The sequence below is a fragment of the Pelophylax lessonae genome (genome assembly GCF_965119305.1).
Source record: "Pelophylax lessonae genome assembly, chromosome: 4".
In the NCBI taxonomy this organism is placed as follows: domain Eukaryota; kingdom Metazoa; phylum Chordata; class Amphibia; order Anura; family Ranidae; genus Pelophylax; species Pelophylax lessonae.
The window spans coordinates 123317730-123340095 of record NC_138771.1 but is presented as its reverse complement, the minus strand read 5'-3'; the positions used below and the strand labels follow the sequence as shown (position 1 = coordinate 123340095).

Sequence of the window (22366 nt, the reverse complement as noted above, 5' to 3'; positions counted from 1 at the left end):
CGCAAGACCAGCATATCCAGTCTATGCTAGAGGTTAAATGAATGGTGGCATTTTTTTTTTTTTTTAACATCCATAACACCCTACAGCTGTGTTCAGGTTAGGGGTGGTCTTTAAATCCTTTACAAGTGCTGTAGGATTTGAATTTTTAGGCAAGTGGCAATGCCATGGGTGGTTTAGTAAAACCACTCATTTGCTACTGAAGACTAAAACTGGTGGCTAGACACTAAATGGCTGATTTTATTGGTTAATATTCAAAACTTAATCCCATCACCGTGTACTAGAGGTTCCATATGTGATCTCAAGTGCAGCACCACAATGTGCTCAAAAAAAGTAAGCTCCTACCGCTCTGGCATTACCTTTAGGCATATTACCTTTAGGAGGACAACGTGGATGCTTTCCATCCTTACCAGGCCACTCAACACTCAGAGCACCAAACACACGGAACGTGTTTATCAGGCCAGCTGTGAAGAAAAGAGGAAAGACATTATATGCAAACTAAAGGGCAATATTTTCCATCTAGGCTTGAAAAAATGTTTAATATTTTATTAAAAGCCTTTACATTAACAGTTTACTCTAGAACATTGAGGATGTTGACCTAGGCCAACATCCCAATTGCAGTCTCCCAATTTAAATTTATACATTTTTATCCTCCACTTCCTGTTCCCGAGGCAACAAAATGGGAGAGCAATTCCCCAATGACAAGTTGTTACTAAATAAGCAGACTCCTCACACCTCTTAACCAGGGCAAACGCATTTTTGGCATGCCCATCACTTTGCCTTGGTGATGCTGGTTAAAAGGACAAAAATAGGAAGGCTATTCTCAGCAAACATCAATGGCCAGAGAAAGTCTGATGAATTAGAACACTTCCATACTCCAGCCAAAACTAGAAAGTGTTCGGGCTATACATAACCCTCGGACACAACATAAAAGCTTGTTGGTGGCAAACGGACTAAGGTTATAGCAGTTGTGTTTTACATGCCTTCTGCAGGCTGTCAGTTTTTTTTCATAAGATATGGGTGGGCCACTCAATCACTTCTACAGTCTGTGGAAGTCCCCTGCAGCAAGTTTTAGATAAAACCCTACCCAAAAACCACAACATCTCTGCCACTACAAACAAATGCATGTGTTGGAGCACCCATGTAGGAGAAAAGGAAGAGTCATTAGGTATTGCCAACTAGCATTGAAACATTACTGAAAATAAGGGTTTGATGAATCAATGTGAAAACACTTTGCTTTAACTGTAAAATTCTTGGACTACATCACATCACAGGACACATGGTATCTTCACATCCATTATGATAGAGTTGTGCTGCCACCTTCAGGTGATTGGACACTGGCAACTCACCATCAAAGCAGCCATCTCCTTGCTAGCTGCTGTGTTGGGTGGCTATGTACCAAGAGTAGGAACTCTGTCCAATATTGCACATAATTTTAAAGGCACCTAGAAAGTAATAACTGTACTGTCCTATAATGAACATTAGGTGAAGTAGTGCATTCTTTAATCTCTAATGGGCAATGTTTTTTCAATTTTACACAAGTTTGAGAACTTACTTTAAATCTCTAAATATTGAATATAAAATATTTATAGGTCAAGTTCATTCAGAGAATATAGGACTGCCTCTTGGGGGGGGGGGGGGGGGGGGTGTCCAGAAGGAAATGTTTACCCCCCACCCCCGCTAGAGCAAATTGGACCATGCGTATTGGATTGTGTATAGAGGTTTTCAATGTGCCTTTTTCTGTGGGTTGAACTGGATTGATTTACCAGATTAACTATGTACCCAAGAAAATTTTTGTACAATAGTTGCAGAGCGGTTAAATGCATATTTTCATGAAAATAAAGTAAAAAGGAGCTTTAATGCAAAAGATGGGGTTGCCTTGAGTAGATCTGATCGCAAACATGTGATGTTCTAAAAACTGCAAGAGCTTAATGCCTTAAAGTCCCCATAGATGGTGCTTTAAAAGCCTTTGCAGATTATCAGTTTAGAGTTCCAGCAGAACCAGAGGCAAAAAACATTTCCCTATTTTGGATCGTGCAAGACAGTTATGGAAAAACCAGCAAAGCTCATGCTAAAACGTGGAAAGAATGGCATCACATTCCTGATTGTGTATATATGGACGAGATTTTTTAGGCCCTAAACAATAAATTCCTCATTTTATTGATTCAAAGAAATGAAAAACCGCTATATCAAAGCATACATCTGGTTAAGGCTAGGTTCAAACTAGCCTGCACTGCGTTGGTAAACGCATCAATTCCTGCAGCTGAATCACACTGCTCATGCGAGACGCAGCTCAAACACTGGTACCACAGGGAAACTCGTATGGTCAAAAAGACCATGCAGTTTCCGTGGTCACGTTTTTAAAGAGGTGTATGCACTTGTAGAGCTGTGCCCGAGTAAACGCAGGACGCATGGCCCACTCTAGTGTGAACCTAAGCTAAAATCAGACCACTCATTGTGTAGTCATAAATCATGGCATTTACAACCATTTGTATAAGCATGAATGTTCTGACATGTTTAACTATAAAGAGCCTTCATCAGGAGTCAAACATACCGAATTCTATAATACAAAACTATAATTAAAATTATAAAATATTTCATGCACAGTGGACATCGCACATGGTTAAGGAATATCCCCAAAGGACAGTTCCTTCGTGTGAGAAGGAACTGTACTGCTGACTCAGATTACCAGCAACAAGCAATGGTGATCAAGAAACGCTTTTGTGAAAAGGGTAAACAAAAGATCTCGAACAATGAACGAGATCGGCAGAATTCCACAAAGCGAGTGTTTGAGTGACAAAATAAAAACTCCCAATGAGATACATCAGTGGGGGTTTATAACAGATTTCAACATCCAGCATAAAGAAGTGGAGCAAATTTTCCGGAATAATTGGAACATCTTACAAATGGATAAGTTCATAGGTAAAATGATCCCCGAGAAACCAGTCTTCATCTACCGGAAGGCTCCAAGTTTCGGTGATAGACTGGTTAAAAAAGTTCTCGACCCACCTGGTAAAACCAACGTTTTTTGGGATAACAGAGTTGGGTTTTATGCTTCTAGACATTGTAAAGCCGGTAGGCAGGTCGATGTTCATCTGAGGGGGTATACGTCCTTTACATCATCTGCTAATGGACGTTCCTTTGAGATCCAGGACCGATTACCTGCAGATCCACGCATGTGGTATATGGCCTGCAGTGTCCTTGCGGGCTGATCTGTATCGGTCGGACAAAGAACTCTGGGCAAGAGGGTCTCAGAACATATAGGGAACATTCGAAAGGGTTACAAATACCATAGTGTTCCCCTACATTTCAAGTACCATCACAATAAGGACCCTTCGGGGTTGCGTTTTTGGGGAATCGAGAAAGTGGAACAGGTATGGAGGGGCTCCAACAGAGTCAGGGAGCTCTCTAAAAGAAACCTTCTGGATTTACCAAACCAACGCATTAGCCCCTAATGGTATGAACGTGGAGTTGGATTTCAACTGCTTCATCAGCGATTACTAGCCCAGAAGGATCAGTACTAGACATCTTGTAATCTGAACTTTTTTGTCCCTAAAAGTATCACTATTATTTCTATAGTATTCCTCTTTTTTTTCTCCTGGTTTATCAGCACTGTATGTCCAATAGCTTGTGGGCACTTGAAGGGTAGGTCCCATTTGAGCTTCTATAGTTGTAGCATTGAACGATATATCCTTTATCAAGTTGATGCCAGTAGGTCTATATGAATCTATATGGTTTTATCCATTTTATCTGGTTATGAAGTTTTAAATAGTGGTTAGTCAGGCCACTTGGATGGCCGTTTTAGTTCATTTATTTATAGTGCGTCACCACATGTGGAGTCCTATAAATCGAGAATGATAGGTGATAATAGGACCTAGTTGGTCTGACATATCAATTACTCAAATTTTGTAACTCTAGTCAGTGAGCCCTGTTTTAGATATTGGCACATGCGGTCTGATTGGTGCTCCCTAGGGGAGCACCAATATAAGGCGATATCCCCAGTATATGGGGTAGAGTATATAATATCGTTTCATGCAGTGATCAGTTTTTAGGAAACTATTGAGAGAACTAAGGGAATTTCAGGATCAGACTAAGGGAATTTCAGGATCAGCTCTATATACTATCCCTACAATGATTTATATATAACACCCATGTGGTAAAGCCTGGCGGGCAATAGCAGGTTCTTGGTGGGAATCTGAGTGTAACTATTCTTCTAGTTTCGTATCTGTTATAGAATATCTGATGTGTACATTTTAAGCATGTGTTAATTATACCCATATCCTTTTAGTTTTGTATCCGTTATGAGATATCTGATGTGTGCATTTAAGCATGTGTTAATTACATTCAATGTTGGGGATTAAATGAGGGAATATATGTATACAGGCGATGTCCCCACTGGCCGCAGGGACGGTCATGAAGCCGGCCTTAGTGAGTGCTGTGGTTGCGGCGGAGGCAGGACCTAGATGCGGCCTAATACATTTAGGTGTTCGCATTGTATACATGCGGGGGGTGACGTTGTCCCGGTGTGTGTGGGGTCGGACGTGGTGGCTGCGAGCTCCACTTCCGGCCTCGAGAACAAGACGGCTGCAAGCTCCACTTCCTGTTTCCTGCCTCGAGGGCAGGGCGGGATGCGCGAGGTCATTTCCGGTTTCTCTGATGTCCGGATAGGCGGACACAGGGAAAGGCTGAGTTTGCAAACGTCGCTTCCGGTGTCTCCAATGTCCGGGTGAGCGGACCTGGAGACCAGCGGCGAAGTAGCTTCCGGCCGCCAGCGCAGATGGTGTTTTTTTTGGCGGCGGACTAACTTCCGGCCGCCCACGTGGGGGAGGACCCCGCCCAGTGTTCAACATCACCCCCCCTCCCAAAAGGGTATAAAGATGAGGTGATGATGCCGCGTGCTCACGCCCTCAGTAGAAGTCCAGTGCCGACGAAACGCGTCAGTGCGTGAGCACGCGGCTATTCTGTTTACACCAAGGACATCCCAGAGGATCCCCAGCTATAACGCCAATTGAGTCCGGGCAACATCGCGATCAGGTGGCTGGATCACCCGTACCGTGTGGCTCAGTGGGGACAACGTTAGCAGCGGGAGGACCGGGTCTTGTGCCTTGGATATGTTTGCTTAACTACATCCGATTCCATGCGAGTGTGATTTTAACTTTTCAATAAAGCCTTGTTTGTACATATTACGCTATGGGTCCCTATTGTTCCCCTTTTATGTGAGAGGAGAGGAGAAGGTGCTGTCTATATCTCTACTGGTTGGAGTGGAATCCTGAGGGGATCGCCATCCGGGAGTGGAGGATCACTTGTTGAATAAAGCGCTACACCCTAGCGTTAAGGGTACGTGTTCACTCTCAAGGGGGGGGGAGCACAGTGGTGAGGTGAAGGATATGGTGGTTGCAGAGTGATCTACAAAGAAGTCTTGTTTTTCCACTACACAACGAGTTTCCTATGCAACCAATCTTTCATGTGACTTCACCCTGAGATTATCATGGACTTATGAACTTTTTGGCTTTATAACATCCATTATTTTGATAGGCTCATTTTATTTTGCCATATACCCTCAACCTCGTCAGAGGCTGTTTTTAGCGCTGCTAGTGTTTATGTGGGCTGTGGCTCTTATACGCACCTTTTTTATTTCATGCAATGTGTGTACTTCTTTGCTCATGTGTATTTTAGACGTCAACATGTTTGTTCCCCGATGAAGGCGAAATGCATCAGTCCTCTATGCTCTATACAAAAAACTGTTGTAAATGCCATGATTTGTCATGACTACAAAAATAGTGCTCAGATTTTAACCAGATGTATCGCTTGATATATCGGTTTAAATGCATTGCATCAAAAAGATTGGTTGGTTTTGGTGCCTAAAAAAATCCCACCCAAATTTAAGAATTTACTGCAAGAGGGTTATAACCCCGGTCAGTTTCGTGCTATTTGCGTTTGGGGACACCTCCCTTCATCTTCTATCCATTAGCTAAATTAAGTGAGGAAATTGCTCCAAAAGTAAGGGCAAAAGTGAGGGAATTCTGGATTGTCGCTAGAACTAGTGTCCCCAATGAAAGACTACTGTTCTGGTGTCCAAAATGTGGGATTTTTATTTTCAAACTAAACTGGATAAGATGGAGCCGGTGAATCTTCCTAATGGAAAGTGACAGACTGCAATAAAAATGTACAGGTTTTCTAATCCCTCTACACGCAATCTAAAAATGTGTCTTTACTTACACTATACTTTAACCATTGGGGCCCTAGAATCATTGCTCTCATTCAGAACACCAATACCTCACATGCAGAGCACAATTTAGGTTTACGTACAATGCACTTTTTTGCATTGGGGTGTCTCAAGAGGGTGCTTCTAAAACGTAACTCTTCATTGATTTTATTGCGATCGCACATTCACTATGTGATGGTATAGTCAAGTGACAGGCAGTGTTCATTTTGGCATCCAATGTAGATTTAGTTTAGTCTACTAAAATCAAATGGGTTAAGTTAAATTGTAATGCGAAATTCCAAACTCCTTATATACTCCTGAGTAAACAAATCTAATACGGTGGCCTGAAACGCTTCACCACGCTCTGAACGGTGGCCTGAGGCATGTAATGCTGAACCAACCTAAGCATGCCACCCTCCTAACCTTGCCTGTAAAGCCAGGGAGTGTTTCTGCTCCCAGCAAGCAAAGCCCCAAGGAAAACCAAGTTTGTGGGTAAACGTCTCTCCCTTACATTTTCATTTGTTAATGGATGGATCACGGCGCGATTGTGCCACTGCAAATATAGGCAGGGTGTACATGAAGCCTTACATTTTCCTGTGCTTCCAAGCTCCCTGGAGAACATAAAAACCCAGAAGCCACTGTAGGCACCAGCACCTCTACAGCACTGTAAGGGCTCATGCATCACAAAGAAGCTGCTCCTACAGGATTTCTAGCTCTTTTCTGCCTGAAAACTCCTTGTTAGCTAATGTGTCCATGCACACTATGGCTTTTCAGAAGTTTACAGGCATATTGCTCTCACAAGCAGAACCCCATGCCCCCCCAAGGAAAAAAAAAAAATGAGCTGAGGGGAGGGTTTCTGAAACGCTTATGCTCAAAGCTCAATAAAAACGTGCAAAAGAGCCCAAAAAACACCAGCTTCTTAAAGCTGAAATAAAAATATAAACCAAAAGCTCAAATACCTGTAAAAGCAGCTTTGAGCTGCAGTGTGCATGAGCCTTAAGGGTGATAAGGTGGCCATCTTGATCACTTGTATCTGAAAGCCCATCACTGGCTGTAGATAAAATGGTTACAAAGCTCATAGGCACAGACACAGCTGTGGGCTTGCTGTAACCCCTTGAATACCAGGATGTTTATAAACACCTTTTGAGACAAGACGCTACACAACTTGTACAAAACGAAAATTTGCTTTGGCCGCAAAAGGGTTACAGCTACAAATATGGAAACCTGAAGTCTGGAAACAAACAAAAAAGCCTGCATGCACTAAGAATAGAAGTGGAAAGATTTGGTACTCACTTTCTGTGATATCCCAGGGAACGCCACCTAGAAATACCTTGCAGGAATAAACTGGATTTTTGTAGTTCCGGGGAGGCAGCTGTCCACTCCATGTGCAAGTTGCTTCATTTACAGCTGATAAAATCAACAGATATGGCATTATTAGCTTGTGCTAAAAAAATTAGTGCTAAAAAAAAAAAAACTTATGGGTATGGACAGAATTCAATAATGAGCTTTTGACTTACATACATGCAACTAGTGTAATGGGGATAAATATTCACTGTTCTAGAACAGTTACATGGCAACAGTGCCAACCATGCTGTAAAGCAACTCTGCCATCTGGTCTCACTGAACAGCCATGCACCCCAATGCTCCTGGTGCATCACGCCTCAGCTCTCCCTCATTCCTTTGCTAAAAAAAGGAAGCCATCAGCATTCTTTGCTAGCTGAAACCATCAGTCTGCTCATTCCAAAAGTTTGCTTTATATCTTTTTATACCAAAAAATCCAAACTATATATAAAAAAAAACGAAAGAAAACATTTTTAAAGCAAGCAGCCAACCTCCAAAAAATTTCTACAACAGACATCCTATTCTCTAGACCATTTATGGCAAACCTTGGCACCCCAGATATTTTGGAACTACATTCTCATGATGCTCAACTATACTGCAGCGTACAGAAGCATCATGGGAAATTAGTCCCAAAACATCTGGGGTGCCAAGGTTCGCCATCACTGCTCAGACTATTTCTGTATTTTCTTTGCAGTTTCCCCCTCAGTTAGCCAAGCTCATCACTTCCCAATACTATGTTCTATAGCTTGGAAAAAAACGAGGCATGATTGAATCTGGAAATCTTGCATTAAAACAGTCATTGGAACCTTACCACAAGTTTATTTTGGGAGCTTAAGGCCCCTTTCACACAGGCGGACCGTTCAGATCCGCCTGTCCGTTTTTTTGGCGGATCTGAACGGTCCCCCCATGCATTCCTATGGGGCATCGGATGTCAGCGGAGACATGTCCGCTGACATCCGACCCGATCCGTCAAATCTGGACGGATGGAAACCCTATTTTCCATTAGTCCAGCGGATCGGATGGGATCGGGTGAGAACGGACTGACGGTCCGTTGACATCCGATTTCCCCCATAGAGATGCATGGGGAACTGTCAGCTGTGTCTCCGCACACAGCACGGAGACAGCACGGAGACACGGAGCCGCCGATCCCCCGCTGAGAAAAACTGACTCCGTCCAGCGGACGGAGTGTGTGAAAGAGCCCTAAAGGAAACTGCAAAGACTCACCTGTGTTCATTCTCAGCATCACCTGTGTTTTCATAAATCAATTAGTTGGCCAATTGTTTAGATTGAACTAAAACCTCAAAAAAAAAAAAAAATGTATGGTGTATAATTTAATTATAGAAAAGTATTCTTAAACATTTATATGCAGTGGAAAATGTAAAATAACCAGCTACATGTTTACAAACCAATATACTGTATAACTAATCCACTCCAAGAGGAGAAGAGATTTATATACCATTAGGAGGTTGAATATTGTACATAAAGACTGATCAGAATTTCTTTGAATCAAAAAAAAGAAAAAAAAATTGGTCTTTAATTTATTTTTTTAAACTTTGCTTTCCGAGTGATATGCAGCAGATTCCACACACACCACTTTGTTACACCTTGCTAGTACCAGGTTGGACACCCTTTTGCGTTCAGGAGCTGCCTTAAGTGGTTAAACCACTTATATAAAATAATCCCCGCTGTAACACCAAGTGCTCATGTGCCCGTGTTAAAAAATATGCAGATTGGTAACTAAATCCGAGCATCTCCTGGCACTCAGCTGACTCCTCTGATCTCTCCTGACCCGCAGACAGCTCCAGTGGGTGGGCCAGAGCACTGCAGCTATCAGCCAGGGAGGAGGAAGAGAGCCAAGGGGTCACGTGATCGCCGGGAGCCACATGGATTTAGGTACAGACTGCATATTTTTTTCTCTAACAGGCACAGGGGCAGTTAGTGTATATTACAGAGTGGATTAGATAAATTTTAAAACTATGGGAGCAGCAGGAGAGAAGAGGGGGGAAAGGGGACAGTGCAGGGCTGTGGATGACGGAGACATGTACACTGACCACGGTGTCAGGGCTCAGAAGCCATGATACACCGTGGTCAGTGTAAAGGGAGGAGGGCAGAAACTGGACGGATCAGGTTTTTTTTTTTTTGGTGTTACAGGGGTCCAATTTTTTTTCCACAGCACAAGCACTGTGCTGTATAACATGCTTTAAAGGAACAGGATTTTTTTTGGGTAAAAACTAATTCTTCATGGCAGATACAAAAAGGTGTTGGAAACATTCCTCAGATGTAAATCGCATTCCATTACATACCAGAGGTGCTCTATTGGATTAAGATCTGGTGACTGTAGAGGCCATTGGAGTACAGTGAACTCCTTGTCATGTTCAAGAAGCCAGTTTGAGATTTGAGCTTTGTGACATGGTGCATTATCCTGCTGGAACCAACCATAAAGAGATAGACATGGTCAGCAACAATACTCAGGTAAGCCATGGCATTTAAACGATGCTCAATTGGTAACTAAGGGGACCAAAGTGTGCCAAGAAAATATCCCCCACCATCCTGAACTGTTGATACAATGCAGAATGAATCCATGCTTTTTTATGTTAATGCAAAATTTTGACACTACCATCTGAATGCTGCAGATGAAATCGACTCAGACCAGGCAACGTTTTTTCCATTCTTCTATTGTCCAATTTTAGTGAGCCTGTGCAAATTGTAGCCTCCGTTTCCTTTTCTTAGCTGGCAGGCATGGCACCTGGTGTGGTCTTTTGCTGCTGTAGCCCATCTGCTTGAAGGTTCAATGTGCTGTGCGCTCAGAGATCGTGTTCTGCATTCCACAGCTGCAATGAATGGTTGAGGTACTGCTGCCCTTCCTTCCATCTCAAACCAGTTTGCCCATTCTTTTCTGACAAGGCATTTTCGTCCACACAACTGCTGCTCATTGGATATTCTCTTTTTCAAAGCATTATTTGTTAACCCTAGAGATGGTTGTATGTGAAAATCCTAGCAGGTCAGCAGTTTGAAATACTCTGATCAGCGCGACTGGCAGCAACACCACGTTCAAAGTCACTTAAATCCCCTTTCTTCCCCTTTCTGATGCTCGGTTTGAACTTCAGCTAGTTTTCACCACATCTAGATGCCTAAATGCATTAAGTTGCTGCCATGTGATTGGCCAATTAAATTAGGTACACCTGCTCAATTGCTTGGTTAACACTAAGTGGATAGAGCATATACATCTTCTGTAATTCTGAGTGGTTTCAATCTTTTGTTCCTTAACCACTTGCCGCCGCCCACTGTCAAATGACAGCAGAGCGGTGCGGCTCTCGTTCTGGGAGGCCATCATGACTGTGCACCAGAATGGCCTCCCTCATGGGGGCATGCAATGCGGCGACCGTGGCCGCACCATGTTGCTAGAACACGGCGCGACCCTGATCTTGGTAAAGAGCCAATGACATGGCTCTTTACCCATGTGATGTGATCGGCTGTGTCCAGTCACAGCCGGTCACATGTAAATGAGGAAGTGCCAAGTACCACTGTCAAGTGTGTGGAGAGACGAGCCGATCAGCAACTCCTCAAAGGGGAGCTTAGGACAGGTAATAAGGGCACTGATCATTGTAAAGTAAAACGTGCCCATAAGTCCCCCCAACCGCCGCCCGTCAGTAAATACCACCAAAAGAAAGCTCCATTTGTGTGAAAAAAAATTATAAAAATGTCATTTGTACAGTGTAGCATGACCACGCATTTGTCATTCAAAGTGAGCGTTGAAAGCTGAAAATTGGCCTGGGCAGGAAGGGGGTGAAAGGGCCCTGTATTGAAGTGATTAACCATATAGCTGGTTATTTAGATTTACCACTGCATATAGATGTTCAAGAATAAAATGGTCCTTTTAAAGCTTTATATATACACCACACTTTAGTTTTAGTTATCGGATTCAGCAAAATGTTAGCTGCAGCCCTAGTGATTTAAACTGAGCTAACTAAACTCTGAACTCCTACACAAGTTTTGTTCCATTGACTTCATGCCGGGACCGATCCAATGCTACCACATGGGGAAAAAACAAAAAAAACACACAAATCACATTTACATGCAATAACGGAATTTTTGTAAAATCTTACCGTAAAATTCCTTTCTCTGAGTCCTCCGACAGTCGCCGCCACTTCATAATCTTCACTAATGGGGTATTGACCTTTGCTCCGTAGGAGTAGCTAGGCAACAAGATTTGTTAATATAAAAGCTTTTAGCATATCACACCCCTAGGGGGCAGTCCCCTCAGTCAATACCTCCCTGCTTCCTGCATTCTCAACTCAGTTTCAGTAGCATAGCAGTAGAGTACATAAACAAACCCCAAAGAGGGGCGGGGGCGGCGACTGTCGGAGGACTCCGAGAAAGGAATTTTACGGTAAGATTTTACAAAAATTCCGTTTTCTCTTACGTCCTCCGACAGTCACCGCCACTTCATAATCTTCACTAATGGGGACGTCCCAGAGCAGTGTAGACATGAGGGGTGGGAAAAACGCAGCCGCGCCTAAAGCAACGCAGTACCCACAGCAGAGAAAGGAACCTTACCAAGAGAACCAACTGGGCAACAGGAAAAAACGTGCTCAACAGGAGCAACAACCCAGGAAAGAACAAGTAACCCAGGGGTAAAACACCCCAACAGCCAAGGGCCCAAACAAGGGACCCTAAGGCACTGCCGCACTAATAACTTTACGGCCAAAGGAAGCATCTGCCGATGCCTGAACATCCACTTTGTAAAATTTGGAGAAGGTGTGAATGGACGACCAAGTCGCCGCCTTACACACCTGGGCCACAGAAGCCTGATGACGATAGGCCCAAGACGTACTCAGAGACCTGGTAGAGTGCGCCTTCACAGGGAAAGGAGGAACCTTCCCCTTCAAAGCATAGGCTTGCACAATGGTCTGTCTGATCCATTTGGCGATGGTCGCAGCCGACGCTGCCATGCCCTTCCGAGAGCCCTCTGGAAGAACAGAGAATCAGACTTGCGAAAGGATTTAGTCGATGACAGGTAAACCCTGATCGCCCGAACAACATCCAAGGAATACAAAGCCACCTCCTTTGGATGCTTAGGCTTCGCGCAAAGCGAAGGCAAGACAATGTCCTCATTGAGGTGAAATTCCGAGATCCTCTTTGGAAGAAAAGGGGGGTTAGGTCGTAAGACCACCTTATTCAAATGAATCACTAAGTAGGGAGAGCTGCAGGACAAGGCCGCCAGCTCCGACACCCTACGAGCCGAAGTGATCGCTACCAAAAAGGCAACCTTCTTGGACAACAGAGACAATGAAATATCCCTGATCTTCTCAAAGGGAGCATGCTGTAACACGGACAGAACAAGGTTCAAGTCCCATGGAGGTAAAGGATCCCTCCGAGGGGCCAAGTGCCGCACCCCTTGAACAAAGGTGCTAACCAAAGAATTAGACGCCACAGGGCGTTGAAAGAGAACGGCCAGCGCAGAAATCTGACCCTTAATCGTGGCCAACGCCAAACGCTGGTCCACGCCCGTTTGAAGGAAGGCCAACACTCTCGATACCGAGTATGAGCGAGGGGAGTACCCCCTGGACTCACACCAGGCAAAATACGCCTTCCAAGTACGGTAGTAAATCTTCCCCGAAGAGGCCTTCCTAGCCTTGATCAAAGTGGGAATGACCTCAGGGGAGAGACCCCTATCCTTCAGGACCTGGCTTTCAACAGCCAGGCCGTTAAAGCCAGCAACTGTAAAGCAGGATGGAATATCGGTCCTTGAGACCGGAGATCTTCTCGAAGAGGCAGACGCCACGGAGCGTCGACTGCCAGATTTACGAGGTCTGCGTACCAAGACCGGCGAGGCCAGTCCAGAATCACTGTGTGCGGTTCCGAGGATAACCTGCGAAGGAGCCTGGACAGCAGCTGAATCGGTGGAAAGGCATACATCAGACGATACTGATGCCAGGGCGCCACTAACTCGTCTGAGGCGTCCGCCCGAGGATCGCGCGCTCTTGCCACGAACCTTTCCACCTTGTTGTTCAGACGAGACGCGAACAGGTCCACATCTGGGGAACCCCACTTCGCGCACAACATCTGGAAGACATCCGGGTGAAGGGACCATTCTCCCTGGTCCAGGGTCTGGCAACTCAGATAATCCGCCTGCCAGTTCTCCACCCCCGGAATGTGAACTGCCGTTATCGCCGGGACGTGCGTCTCGGCCCAAGACAATGTCGGCTACTTCCCGAGCCGCTCAGGCACTCCTGGTGCCCCCTTGGTGGTTGATGTAGGCCACCGCTGTGGCATTGTCCGTCTGAACCTGAACCGGACGGCCCAGAAGCCTGTCCGTCCCAACGCAGAAGGCAGAGATTTATCGCTCGCAATTCCAGAATGTTGATCGGAAGGGAGGATTCCTCCTCCGACCAAGTTCCCTGGGCGGACAGAACGCCCAGAACACCACCCCAGCCCGACAGGCTGGCATCAGTGGTGATCACCGTCCACGACAAAGGACGAAAGGACTTGCCCCCCCGACACCGCCTGGGACTGGAGCCACCACAAAAGACCCCCTCGGGTGAGGCGGCTGAACGAGATCCGCAGATCCAGAGATTGCGGACGCCCGTCCTACTTGGCCAGGATCTCTGCCTGAAGATCCCGGGTGTGAAACTGGGCGAAGGGAATCGCCTCGAAAGCCGAGACCATCAAACCCAGACACCTCATACCCATCCGAAGGGACGAGCACTGATTGTCCCTGAGGGACCTGACTTCGTCCTGAAGTGTCCGGAGCTTGTCTTCCGGCAGGAAGACCTTCGCTTGAGCAGAGTCCAGGATCATCCCCAGGTAGTGAAGACGAACCGACGGACACAACGTTGATTTGGGAAAATTTATCGTCCAACCGAACTCCTGCAGAGTCTGCATCGTGATGGACAGGTCGTTCACCAGGCCCTGACTGGTCGCAGACCGAATCAAGATATCGTCCAGATACCCCAAGACAGGAGATGCCCTGGGCTCTCAGTAAAGCCAGGACCAGCGCAAGCACCTTGGTGAAAACCCGCGGAGTCGAAGCGAGACCGAAGGGTAAACGCCACGAATTGGTAATGATCCTCCGCAATGGCGAATCGAAGGTACCTCTGGTGACCCTCGAAAATGGGGATATGAAGGTACGCATCCTTCAAGGTCGATGGAGGCCATGAATTCCCCCGGAACCAGGGCAGCCACCACCGATCGCAGGCATTCCATGCGGAACGTGCGAACCCACACAAAGCGGTTCAGAGCTTTTAAGTCCAAAATCGGACGCACCTTGCCCTCCTTTCTGGGCACAGTGAACAGATTGGAATAGAACCCCCGAAATCTGTCCCGATGAGGCACCAGAACCACCACTTCCTGGGCCCGCAGGTCCCGCACCGCCAGGTGCAGATCCTGCAAGCGCTCTGGAGACAGCTGAAGATTTGAGGGAAAAAATCTGCTCGCCGGCCGAGAAACTCGATCTTGTATCCAGATCGAACGATTTCCTGAACCCACCTGTCCCGAATGCGGGCCAGCCAGGGTTGAAGAAAACCGAGCAAATGTCCCCCCACCCCAGAATCGAGTGAGGGTGCCCCTTCAGGCCGAATTGGCATGGGCAGCGGATCCGGACTGGCCGGACTTCTGCTTACCTGTCCACGGCTACTTCTGGGAGCCTTGGCCCTTGAAGGGCTTGCCCTTATATTGCGACCGAAAGGCACGAAAGGACCCCTGAGAGGGTCTAAACGAGGTATTCTTACCGCGAACAAACTTATTCTTGTGAGTCTGGGGTAAGAGAGTGCTCTTACCCCCGGAAATTCCCTTTATCAGAGTATCCAAAGACTCGCCAAAAAGGCAATTTAGCCAAAGTCTTGCGAGATGATTGGTCAACCGACCAACATTTCAGCCATATCAGGCGACGGTTCAATACCACCACACTCGAGAGCCGTGCAGCCAAAGGGACTAAATCCAAGTCCGCATCACACAAATACATGACACCCTGATGAATTTGATCCACCATAGCCAATGTCGTCGGTGGAGCAGAGTCAGTCACCAGGGTGCGCCTGAGCACCTGCGTCCAATCCGCAATAGCTTGGGCTGCCATAATGGAAGCAAAAATAGGCTTCAGCATAGAACCAGCAACCGTATAAGAATGACGGGCCAGAGACTCCAATCTCCTGTCCGTAGGGTCCCGGAACACCGGGGTATCCTCAGCAGGGATCGCAGTAGATTTATTCAAAACCGCCACCGCGTGATCCACCTGAGGCGGCACACACCAACGCTCATCAGTGGTGTGCGTAAATGGATAACGCAGTTTGAACTTACTGGGCACAGTAAAAGGCTTCTTTAAATTGCGCCATTGCTTATCAACAGCGCGCTGAAATTCCGCAGGGCAGGGAAAAGCCTGCGCTGCTTTGCGTTTCCTTTGCGTCCCATAAGAGGACATCAAAGCAAGAGGACACGGTTCATCCTGCAGATGTAGTGTTTTCTTGATAGAAGTAATCAACTCATCCATGAGTGCAAGCTCTTCAGACGAGCCAGGGGGAGAATTATCAACCCCTTTCACCTCAGCCTCACCCTCAGACCCCCCCAAGGTCCAGAGATGAACGAGACCCTGAGAAGGGCACTCCAGCCATAGCAGCCCCATCGCCCTCTGAATCAGAGGAAATCGACAATCTGGGCCGTTTTGCAGATCGATCAGCCATCAGCACCTGAGAAGCCAAGTTTGCCACAATAGCAGCCAGATCAGCCCCCTCGGGGGAAGCAGCAGCCCCTTGGCCCCCCACCAAGGTGGGAGGAAACTTGCAATCCTGAGAATCCATGCCCCGGCAACAATAGGAAAAAGGAGTACTGCCCCTTTAAGACCGCGGCGAGCGCAGCCCACCGCACACTACAGTATGTACCGACCCCCACAGGGATAAGAACACTGAGCAGGGAAACACAGGATAAGGAAAGGTAAAAACCTGGAGAGACCACACAGGCTGCTGCCACCGATCGCTGTCCCAGAGCAAAAGGAAGTGATGTAATGACTGACCGCCCTATAAAGCCTATGCAGGCTACACAAACATGGCCGCTCGGCTGAGGCATTTTTGGGCAATGAGAAAATGGCGCCGACATGTGGCTGTACGATCGATCGCCGCCAAAATGGCGGCGTTTGGTGCCAAAACACCGCGCCCTACCATACAGGGCCTATCACCACAATTCTGCCGCAAAAAACAATAGCAGACCGCAATAGCGGCCGCCGCACAGCATGTCTAAGCCCAGTCTACCCACGCAGTACACAGAGCGGGAGAGCCCCCCCCCGCAGCCCACAGAAGGGCAGCTATTCCTCACAGGAATCTGACAGGGAGCTCAGCACATATACAGACATGCAGGGTCACACAGTCAGACTGACACCCAAAACAGACAGGTCCCCACATAGAATTGCACTTACCAGTCCGGATGGCGTGGGGAGCCTTCTCCAGCGACCAAACCGCTGTACTGAGGACAGGGAGTGTCGCAGCCAGGACGCAGTGGAACTGCGGTGCGAAACCGCAAATGGCGTCCGGTGAGGTAGCCACCTCACAGGCAGCATCCCTGCAGCGAACAGGGATGGGTCGTTCAATATGCCAGGGAAACCTGACTGAACGCTCGATGGCAGGCTGGGGAACCCCTGGCCCTGAGCCCTGGGATCCAGGGCGGCCAGTCCGAGACCCAGCTCCGCATGATCATCTTCATCCGAAGAAACTAAACTAATGCTGATAAAAAAGAACAGCTAGTAAAAGAAAGTGAAAAATACTCAAAATAAAATAAAAGGATAGAAGGCTGAGACCCCCAGCACAGGAACAGCTAGCTACTCCTAAGCTAGGCATTAGAAACTGAGTTGAGAATGCAGGAAGCAGGGAGGTATTGACTGAGGGGACCGCCCCCTAGGGGTGTGATATGCTAAAAGCTTTTATATTAACAAATCTTATTGCCTAGCTACTCCTACGGAGCAAAGGTCAATTCCCCATTAGTGAAGATTATGAAGTGGCGGGGACTGTCGAAGGACGTAAGAGAAATTATATTTTTACTGTGTAAACACTATACAGCAGTAAACCTTTACTACAGAAAGGGCAGTGACAATTTAAAAAAGTGAACCACCTAAAGGGGCATTTTGAAAAAACTGCATATCAAAACCAGGTACAGAAGTAGACTAGCTGAAGATCACTGAAGTGGGCTTCGTCAGTCTAATATGTTCCTAGCCTATGCCAACTCATGAACCTCCTGTATTTTAGGCTACCTATGACAAAGCAACCAAGAGAGCTATAAGCCTGACTATGCTGATTTAGTTTCCTTGCTCCTACTGTAGTGTAGTTAGCGACAAAGGATACATACTTCTTACACATTGAGTTTCAGGGGCCAAGACTGGATTTTCTCAGCTCCCTAGTAATTAAAGCTTTTCCAAAAACTATTGACAGCACATACATTTCTTACCTGCAGCCTGTCTATGCAGTCGAGCCTCCCTTTCAATGGAAAATGGATCTTCTGCAGATTCCAAAAGGTCCCAGGAGGGCCAGACTGAAGCACCCGGCCATCTCTTCGACATCCCAATGGGTGAAGCTGTTGCAGCTGCTAAAGCAGCATGATCTGGATCCAGCCTTGAGCCAATGCCCACCTTCAAGGGGTCTCGAGACACACCACCTCCCAGGGGCAGAAATGGTAGTGGGGGAGAAATCCGCAGACTAGACTGGAATGAACCACAAACGGCCAATTAGAGAATGTTCTCAAAATTATAGAAAGCAACACTCAACAGGTCATCACCAGCAAAATCGGATTTTAACGTGCAAGTAAAATCTGTTCCTGGAGTACAGTATAGGACACCGGCTTCTTTAAATGTCACGCTGGCTGTACAGAACAGCCAAGCGATTCTCCCCTTCCCCTCAAAAATAAAACCACACAAACAGTAGCCACAACAGGAGATGCAGCCATCCACACTGTAGTGTCGATGGGGGAATCTTGTTACCTTATTTTAACCGTAGGCATTGCGGCTGTCAGAACAGCAGTAGCATCTGATTGGATTGAATACAGCAGTTGGATTTTCCACCCTGCTCCTTTGAAAAGGGGATGTTGGTTAAGAGACAGCAGACAGGACCACTCGTGAAGTTTGCTTACAAGAAGGTCATTTTATCTAGCTACTGTCATGTGACTGGACACTGGCAAAAAAGCTGCAGGAACATTCACTCACTTCTATAACCCCTCCCAGTTAGCCTCAGTTTTGTAGCAATCTAAACGGAAAGGTCCTGTGCTCTAGTTAATGGCTTTTGCTGGCAAGTCAAAAAAATGGATTTTTGTAAAATCTTACCGTAAAATCCTTTTCTCTTAAGCTCATTGACAGACGTAGTCCTCGTTGATTAATAACTCGGGTTATACTGCCCTCTACAGGAGTAGGACTAGACAGGAAAGAAAACGTTCTGGCCACACCCTAGGGGCAGTCCCAGAGGGTATATCCTCTCACTTCCTGCTACAGCAAATCAGTTATGTCACAAAGCAGTGTTTAGAGAATTTAACCCAACCCAACTCAAAAACAGAGGGGCGGGTACTAAGTCTGTCAATGAACTTTAGAGAAAAGGATTTTACGGTAAGATTTTACAAAAATCCATTTTTCTCTGTCGCTCATTGACAGACGTAGTCCTCGTTGATTAACAACAACTCGGGACGTCCCAAAGCAGTGCCACAAATGAGGGGTGGGATAACAGAAATCAAATCCAGAAGGCCCAACCGGAGCCAACCAGAATCATCAAGGACCCATCGAGCAAAAAGATGAGAGCTAAGTGAAAAAACCCAACAAACCCTCGAGGTAGACCAATGGTCTCCTCAAATTGCGGCCTGCAAAACCTTGCGGCCAAAATGAGGCATCCGACGATGCCATCACATCAACTTTATAAAATTTTGTAAAGGTATGAACCGACGATCAAGTAATCGCCTTGAAAACCTGGACCCCTGACGCCCGATGGCGGTAGGCCCAGGAAGTACTGAGCGCCCGAATAGAGTGCGCCTTAACAGGGAACGGAGGATTCCGACCCTTACATAGAATAAGCCTGTACCACCGTCTGTCTAATCCATTTGGAGATAGTCGCAGCAGACGCAGGCAACCCCTTTCTGGGGCCATCCGTGATCCCAAAAAGTGAATCCGTTTTACGGAACGATTCCGTAGTCTTCAGGTATACCCCGATTGCCCGAACTACATCCAAGGAATGCAACGCACATTCCTGAGGATGATTGGGCTTAGGACACAAGGAAGGTAGCACAATATCTTCATTCAGATGAAAATCTGAAACCACCCTAGGAAGAAAGGATGGCTTCGGATGAAGAACTACCTTATCCCCATGAACCACTAGATATGGGGAATGGCATGATAATGCAGCCAGTTCTGACACCCTGCGTGCAGAAGTGATAGCCACCAAGAAGGCCACCTTCTGGGATAATGTAAGCAAGGGAATCTCCCTGATCTTTTAAAAGAGAGGTTTCTGCAGAACCGACAAAACCAAATTAAGATCCCAGGGCGGTAAGGGCACGCGCACTGGCGGAGCTAAGTGCCGCACCCCCTGGATGAAATTCCGCACCAAAGAATGAGTAGCCAGCGGCTTCTGAAAGAAGATTGCTAACGCTGAAAACCTGACCCTTGATAGTGCTCAAGAATAGTTTCTGCTCAACCCCCTTTTGCAGAAAAGCCAAAATTCGGGTCACCAAATAGGTACGTGGGGGAAATCCCAACAATTCACACCACGCAATACAAGTCTTCCATGTGCCATAATAGAATTTGCTAGAAGTCGCTTTCCTTGCTTTAATTAGAGTAGGAATAACTGAAGCTGACAACCCCTTGTCCTTCAGAACCTGGGTCTCAATGGCCAGGCTGTTAAAACCAGCAACTGTAAAGCACGATGGAAGATCGGTCCTTGAGACTGCAGATCCTCCCTGAGAAGAAGTCTCCAAAGAGCGTCTGCGACTAGCCTGCCCAAGTCGGCGTACCCGGCTTGACGAGGCCAGCCCGGAATTACCAGGATAACTGGAGTTCCCTCCACCTCTATCCTGCGGAGAAATCTCAGCAGTAACTTGAGAGGGGGGGGGGGGGGGGGAAGACATACAGTAGCTGATACTTCCCCTACGGGGCGCTCAGCGCGTCTGCTGCGTCCGCTAGAGGATCGCGGGCGCGAGCCCTGTTGAGCCAGCCTGCCAACAGATCCATATCCGGGGTGCCCCAATGAAGGGACAGCTGGTGAAATACCTCTGGATGAAGAGATTATTCCTCTTGATCCAGAATCTGACGGCTGAAATAATCTGCCTGTCCACCCCCGTGATACATATCGGAGAGAACTGGAACAACTGTTCCCCCAATAAAGAATGTTGGCCACTTCTATGGCCGCCAGGGCACTCTTGGTGCCCCTTGGTGATTGACATAAGTCATGACCGTGGCATAGTCCGATTGGATCCAAACCGGACTGCCCTGGAGCTGCTCGGTCCAGTAAATCAGACAAAGTCTGATCGCTCTCAGTTCCAACACCTTTATCGGTAACCTGGAATTTATCAGAAGAAATGACTTCCCCTGGCTGAGCATTGGAGACCGAAGCCACCAGACCAGAGCCTCCCTGGTCTGCTCGCTCAATCGGATCCGATTGTCCAGGGAATCGGGATTCCGATTTCATATGAGAAGAATCTCCTCTTTGGAGAATTTGGGTATGAGACTGGGCAAACGGTACTGCCTCTAAGGAGGCGACCATCAATCCCAGCCAGTTGACGGACAGCAACATCCGAATCATTGACTGAATCTTCTGGAGTTTCTCCGCCTGGAGAGACACTCTTGCCAAGGATGTATCCAAAATTAGGCCCAGATAGTTCAGTCTCCTGGTGGGAACCAGGGATGATCTTTGGGAAAAGCAAAGAAAACGCTGATGTCCTGCAAAGATGGGGATATGAAGATAAGCATCCTAAATGTCTATGGACGCCAGGAAATCCCCCTGATGCAGGGAGGCCACCACTGTATGGATGGACTCCATCTCTTCCAAGACCAGAATTGGATGCACCTAGCCCTTTTTCCTGGGCATTGTGAACAGGTTCGACTCATAGGTGCGCGCAGCCTATTGCATTAGGGTGTGCACCCCAAAGTTTAAATACACATGCATGCGTTTGCCTACATGTACATGGCCCCGATACATTACTCTCCCTGCTGGCAAAGTGAAATAGAAGTGTGTGGCACTTCTCTATGGCAGAGCAGGTCCGAGGGAGATCTTTCCCATCTCCTCACTGGCAAACAGAGCGATAATGCTAATGTGCCCTAGGTGATTAGGGTGTGCCCGGGCACGCCCGGCACACCCTGTGCGCACGCCTATGGTTCGACTAGAACTCTTCCAAGGAATGAGAACTACCACTGCTTGTTGCATCAAGCTGTTCCCCGCAAAGCTTTTTAAGCGACCCGGGGATGTCGAATATTGGAAGGGAAGAATCGCACCAGTGGAAGTGATCGAAACTCGATCTTGTATCCCGACCATATGACCTTGCGAACCCCTTTATCCGGGATTCTGGAAAGCCCTGGATCCGAAAACCGGTGAAGACGTCACCCCACCCTAGAGATGGGTGGGGCCCATTCTGTCAATCCAACGAGATAACAGTGGCTTTATTTAGTCTGGAAATTGGTGAGTCCACTATAGGTGGTACCGTCCATCTTTGTAATGAGGGATTCCTCAAAATGATAGCGCCTAGCAATGCATTTGGAAATAGCAGGGGCTCGTTTACGGAAGACCCCATTTGGGCAAGGGAAACCCTTCACCATTTTGGTAGGTTTGCTAGTACCAAAAAAGGAATACGAGTCTCAGCTACCTCTGCCGGTGTAACCTC

The 22366-nt window shown here is 47.0% G+C and overlaps 1 protein-coding gene across 4 annotated transcripts in view; it reads right to left on the bottom strand.

Annotated features, from left to right (window-relative positions):
• The window catches only part of CPEB1 (cytoplasmic polyadenylation element binding protein 1), a 159342-nt gene that overhangs the window by 27445 nt on the left and 109531 nt on the right, over positions 1–22366 (bottom strand). For 3 of the 4 annotated variants that reach the window (XM_082256525.1, XM_082256527.1, XM_082256528.1), the window contains exons 4-6: positions 17969–18221; positions 7496–7609; positions 357–461 (exon numbers count right to left, since the gene is read on the bottom strand). In XM_082256525.1, the coding sequence (XP_082112651.1) occupies positions 357–461; positions 7496–7609; positions 17969–18221 (472 nt within the window). The remainder of the gene's footprint in view (positions 1–356; positions 462–7495; positions 7610–17968; positions 18222–22366) is intronic. The other variant, XM_082256526.1, reaches the window with a different exon arrangement.